General features: G+C 30.1%; 1 protein-coding gene across 1 annotated transcript; it reads right to left on the bottom strand.

Moving 5' to 3' along the window:
• Positions 1-1,168: 1,168 nt before the first annotated feature.
• On the bottom strand, positions 1,169-4,408 carry LOC112775641 (3-ketoacyl-CoA synthase 11). The gene is made up of 2 exons (XM_025819418.3): positions 3,110-4,408; positions 1,169-2,246 (listed from the first exon to the last, which is right to left on the bottom strand). The coding sequence occupies exons 1-2, from the start codon at positions 3,908-3,910 to the stop codon at positions 1,461-1,463; spliced, it is 1,587 nt and encodes a 528-aa protein (XP_025675203.1). The 5' UTR covers positions 3,911-4,408; the 3' UTR covers positions 1,169-1,460.
• Positions 4,409-6,449: the final 2,041 nt, after the last annotated feature.

Here is a 6,449-nt window from a genome sequence, read left to right as displayed (position 1 = left end):
TTAAATTGTTAATTTGATACATTTATTATTTAAAGAGTAATATTATAAAAAGTTAGAATTAAAAAAAAAGTAACAAAATATTTATCTTTGTTTGTGTTATTTTAATTTTATTAAGAACTTGATGTTCATAATATTTATAATTTTATGTTAAATTTTTTTAAGATTTTATTATTTTTAATTTTAATTTAAATTTAATTTTTTATTTTATTAATATATATAAAATATAAAATAATTGAATTTTATATTTATTTAAAAATTTGATTTTCTACAAATAAAATTAGATAGAATAAAGTTAAAAACTTTAGAATACAAATAAAATTAAAATTAAAAAGTTTTCAACTTATAGATAAAATAAAATTTCAATCTACACATAGAATTAGGATAAAATTCAAATCCTATCCTATCTACCTACCTATTGCCTAGTTGTGATAATGATTTATATAATTTGATCCCTATCATTTTAATTCTTTGAGAATAACAAGGACACTCATTACTATCCTTGTCAACAAGATCAATGACACCTATTATTAGCCTCACCAACTTTATCAATTTCGTACTTACAGTTTCAGAAAAACAAATTAATAGCTACAGTGTTTTGTTAGTTTTGCGTATATATCCTAATTAAACATCATCTTTTAGACTAAAATCCTAAATTGGTATTTAAACTTTTTATACCTTTTTTCTTTTTTATTATTTTTGCAAGATTTAAATAGTACGATTAGGAAAAATACCTAAAATGTTAGGATTTGACTCCTTTAAATTTTAAATTTTATTTTAAAAAATAAAGTATAATTTTTCATCATTTATTTTATAAATGAGATAAAAAAAAGTATGAAAGAAAAACTATTTAAGGATGAGAAATTTATCTTCTAAAATAAAAATTCAAAATTTAAAGTATTCAAATTCAAAATGTTATGTAAGTTTACTGAATAATCGCTTTTATGATTTAAAATTTTAAATCAAAGAAAAGGATTTAGCTTAAGATAATTATTAGTAAACATTTTTTTATTTTTTATTTTATTAAATACACAACAAGAGAATTACTAAAATTTTAGAATTTAGAACTTTTATTTTTTTTTCAAGTATTTAATGTTATCAACCCTCAACTGCTTTTTTTTGTTTCTTGCACTAATTGCTTTCAGCTCAACAAGAAACTTGAAACCAATACTTGTATAGAAAGGTCAATTAATACATTTAATGAAAAATCAAGTAATAAATGTTCAATTTGGCAATAATAATATGCACACTCTTTCCAACTTGGTCACACTAACAAGAACAAACAAATTAAACTTCCCAACCAGCTGGTGATGGTATAGTAATCCTCTTCCAATCCTATTCATCATGCACACTTCCTAAACATTATAAAAAATAGATAAAAGAAAACTATATTATGAAAATAAAACCTTATAATAACAAATTCCTCGCATTTTAGTCACCCTCCCAAAAAAAAATCAATAATTTCAATTTGAATTTATTGTTGCCACTTTAGGGACTTGGACAGGGAAGTCATGAATCTCATCCATCCAAGGATTCTTCTCCTTAGCAGGATCAACGGTCCTCAATGCGCGCCAGACGGCGCTATTGCACTTGAATCCAGAACCAAACGCAATTTGCCATGTCCTATCACCTTTCTTGATCCTCCCTTTTGCTTCAGTGTATGCCAATTCATACCACAACGAACTACTCGAAGTGTTGCCGAAGCGATAAAGCGTCATTCTAGAAGGCTCCATGTGCCAGTCAGTTAGATCGAGGTTCTTCTCCAGCTCATCCAACACAGCTCTACCCCCTGCATGGATACAAAAATGATCGAAAGCGAGCTTGAAATCGGGGATGTATGGCTTTATCTTCATTTTCAGCACCTTCCTCGCAACCAACGTTGCGAAGAAGAGTAGCTGCTCCGACATGGGAAGGACTAAGGGACCTAGTGTTGTAATGTTGGTCTTGAGGGCTTCACCGGCCACCGCCATAAGGTCCTTCGAGAGGGAAACACCGATTGTTTTCTTCTCGTCTTCTTCTTGGAAGACGCAGCCGTAGGACTTGTCGTCGGCGCCTTTGTGAGTCCTTACGGTGTGTACGAGTTGATACTTTGCCCTTCTCTTGTCCGATGCCTTGTTGGACAGCAGGATTGCTGCACCTCCCATTCTGAAGAGACAATTTGAGACCAGCATTGAACGGTTGTTGCCGAAATACCAATTTAGTGTGATGTTCTCCATGCTCACTACCAAGGCATACGAGTTTGGGTGTACCTACAATTTCAAAATGTTAATTGCTAGGTCAACACTTCTCATCTCGTGCTGTGTTAATTTAGATGGTTTCGTTTTCCATGTTCACCTGGGGTGAGCCATGTAAAATATACTATTAAAATAACTAGTGAGAATGCACATCTTGGACTGACACGATTGTCCATGGACTTAAATAAGTGGGCTTACTCAACTAAATTGGTAATTGGCAATAAAATGGACTAGACAATATTTGAGCAAGTTGGACATGTGGACAACTAGGGTTGAAAATGTCTACACATGATGGGCCCATCTTCCTCACCCAGGAAAATCTAAGTTCACACATCCTATTATACATTATTTTAATTTACATACAAATATAAGACTCCAAAAGAAAATAAATGATTTTTTTTTAAAAAAACTTTGCCACACAAAAATATAGGAAATAAAAAATATCATGTGCAAATATAAAATTAATTATTAAACTAGTTATAATATTTTTTTATAAATAAATATTATTTAATTTATTTTTAATGTATATGTTGATATGAAATATGCATGTTAAATAATTTATTTTTGTATCTTATTCTAATAAAAAAATCTAAGGAACTAATTAAGGTGTAATCAATTTGAAGCCAACTAGTTGATTTATTTTTAATTTTAAAATTCAAAAAATTAAGATATTAAAAATATTTTTTTTATAATAAATTTATTTTTTAACTAATTGACCTCAAGTTGGCTACACCTTAATCGGTTTTCTAGTGGGATATACTAATAGTATAATTTTTAACACAGTTGCAATGATCATCATCTCAGAGCCATGCACAAGAATAACAATAAATATTTGAAGTTAAAATTAGAATGAAGTTGCATATGTATATTATATATACCTGAAGGAGCTGCTTGGCAAGATCAATGGATATAAGTCCAGCACTGCATCCCATACCGCCAAGATTGTAACTTAGAATATTCCCCCTCAACTTGTAATGGTTGACAATCATGGCAGAAAGCGAAGGAGTTGGATTGAACAAACTACAATTGACAACCAAAATCCCAATATCCTTGGCCTTCACACCAGTCTTGTCAAGAAGCTGGTCAATAGCACCAAACATCACCTCCTCGGCTTCCTTCCTGGCTTCAGCCATACACGGGTTGGGGGGAACCTGCAGTATGGCTGGGGGCAAATACGTCTTTTGCCCCAAGCCAGACCGTTCCAGAATCTTCTTTTGGAACGCTAAGTTTTCATCGGAGAACACTCCCGTCAAATTGGAGCGCTCCATGAAGATCTCCCTTGTGCAAGTGCAATCTTGGTCCGGCTTGTAGCACGAAAAGTCCATTAAGTAAACGCCCCTTGGCCTGCTCATGAAGTAGAGCGTGGCGAGGAACACCATGAGAGAAGAACAGACTGTAACTGAGACAAGATTGAACTTGAGATTTTCCCACAGTTGAAGAACGTCATGGATTGAAATTGTAGACAATTGAGCTGAGGCTACGCCGAGAAGCGGCACCAGTAAGAGGTACATGGCGTTGGAGATTACGTAGTGGTAACCGAGCTTCACGTACTTGAGCCTCACTGATAGAAGAAAATTCGGAAGCTTATTGTTATTGCTGTTATTGTACTTTGCTGTTGTTTCTTGTACTGAAATGGTAGCTGAATCGTCGCTTTTTTGGTTGTTCTTTGGATCTGCCATGGTGGAGATCAGAGAGGGAAACTATTATTATGTTCCTGAATCGGAGATGGAATGTAGAAAGGTGCTAATAATGCCGAAAGAAGAAGGGGAAAAGGAATAGTTTTCGAATTGTGAAACGGGGAAAAATTAGATTCGGAGAAATGGCGATTGTGTTTGCCTAAACATGCAAATGAGATTGAAAATTGGGGGATGCAAAACAATGGAAGATGTGGGAGGGTTTTAAAGGGGTGTGTTTATGTGTTTTGTGAGTGTGAGAGAGAGAGAGAGAGTTGGGAGAGGAAGATAGTGGATGCAACTACCCCAACGAACTTTTAATTGTTTACATGCCGAGGCATTGAATAAGCCAACTGGGACAATTTAGCCATCGCTCGCTTCCCTTTTTCTCTTTCTCTTCCAGCTCCTTTTTCCTTCAAGTTTGACCTCCTCCTTTCTTTCTTATTGCTGCTTTGCCACTGTACAATCCGTGTTTTTCCAAAAGTTTATGTGGAATGTAGTTCACTAGTTCTTAATAAGGATCCGATATTTCTAGTCTTAAATTAATTTTTAGAGAAAAGGACAATAGTTCTCTAATCTTTTTCCCGCAAACATTTTTATCTTTGACTATTGTAAAATATTTTTAAGTTTCTCATCTTTACAAAACTTGGACGGATCAGTCCCTCCATCCAAATGCCTTTGTCAGGGACTAATCCGTCCAAATGCCTCCGTCAGCGACTGATCTGTCCAAATTTTGTGAAGATCAGGGACTTAAAAGTATTTTTCAATGATGAGAGACGAAAATGTCCACAGAACAAAAGGTCAAGGACCTATTTATCCTTTTCTCTCATTTTTATTTGGAAAATTTTACTTTCAATAAAATGCATTTTGCATTTATAATAATATCATACCATCAAATTGTGAATGGTAATATCTCTTTCCTTTATTTAATTTGTAATAATAATAATAATAACTTAAATTTGATCTTTTGAATTGTGTCTATTATTTGGAACTCATTACATTTAAAAGCAAATAATGAATGAGCTGATATAATAATATCTATAAAACAATAATAATACATATATTGTAACTCATTCTCATTTCTTTTGATATATATATACTTAAATGCTTCATGTAAATTAAAATTAGTCACTAAAATTAGCTATTAGTACAAAATATATGTTAAAATATAAATACTATATTAAAAATAAATTAAATTACATATGTATTTATACACAAATATATTGATGGCTAATTTTAGTGGATGATTTTAGTATACAAATAACATTTCTGTAGATTTATAGTTAGGTTTTATTAACGAGTGACTTATATTAAGAGTATTTATTAAAAATTTGAAAAATAATAAATTATTGAGACTTTAATACATTAAAAAATTATTTCTTTCACAAAAACTAATATTTTAAAATCTTAACAGATAAATTATCTAGTGAGTAAAGTAAAATATTGTAAATATAAATTGTGTATTTGGAGGCAACAAATACAACACGGCGACAATCACATGCATGCATGTTAGATCGGTAAACACTCCACCGTTTGAGTCAAAATCACACGTTGGTGATTGTTGAACTACAAAAATTAAGTGATTATCTTCTTTCCGATTTCTGCTTATACTTTTTCCTTTTTCTTTTTACTTCTCGGAAACGAAAGCTCCTCCCTCCCACATACAAAACTAAATGTTACATGCATGAACAAATTTTGCAATTCTCACTAGTCCCCTCTATCTTTTTATTCCTTTGTTGGTAATAATTCTCACCCTCCTAATCAACTATGTACCGTGCTTTGAGTTTTCTTTATTGCTTTTTTCCTCCTTTGGACAACATAACTATATGATTTGTTTTCTACATTTTTGCCTCTATTCTTTATTGTCAGTTTTTTTTTTTTTCACAATGAAAGTTTTCCACAAAATTGAAATATCTGGTTACTCAATGATATCAAACAAAGTATATATATATATATATATATATATATATATATATATATATATATATATATATATATATATATATAATTGATGGTTTAATAAATTAATTTTAGAGAAAATTTCACTCTCCTCTCTTGAGAAATGTTAAAATCACACCTCCCTCTCCTCTATTTGTAAAATGTATATTCCCTTCCTTATAATCTTTAAAAAACTTTTTTTTAAATCCATTTTAAATTTTTTGTGTTAACTAATGTTAACTTTATCTATTTTTCAAGTAAAAGTAAATTATTTTTTACAAAAATACTCTTTAGTAAAAAATTTATTTTTTATTATTAAATTTTTCTTACCAAAATACTTTTTAATAAATTATTTTTTTATTGATTAAATTGTATTTTTATCAAACTATTTTTAAAATAAATTTAATAATTAAATTATTTTTTTCTAAGATACCCTTCAATAATTTTTTAATTAGAAAATTAATAGTAAAATATAAAAATAATTGTTAATGAAAATGTTGGTAAAATTATAATTTAATAATTAAAAAATTATTGAAGGGTATCTTAGAAATTAAAAAAATAATTTAATTATTAAATTTTTTTAAAATATTTTGGTAAAAGTACAATT

This window comes from Arachis hypogaea, chromosome 19 (genome assembly GCF_003086295.3).
Source record: "Arachis hypogaea cultivar Tifrunner chromosome 19, arahy.Tifrunner.gnm2.J5K5, whole genome shotgun sequence".
In the NCBI taxonomy this organism is placed as follows: domain Eukaryota; kingdom Viridiplantae; phylum Streptophyta; class Magnoliopsida; order Fabales; family Fabaceae; genus Arachis; species Arachis hypogaea.
The sequence above is the reverse complement of the archived record's forward strand: the minus strand, read 5'-3'. Positions and strand labels throughout refer to the sequence as shown.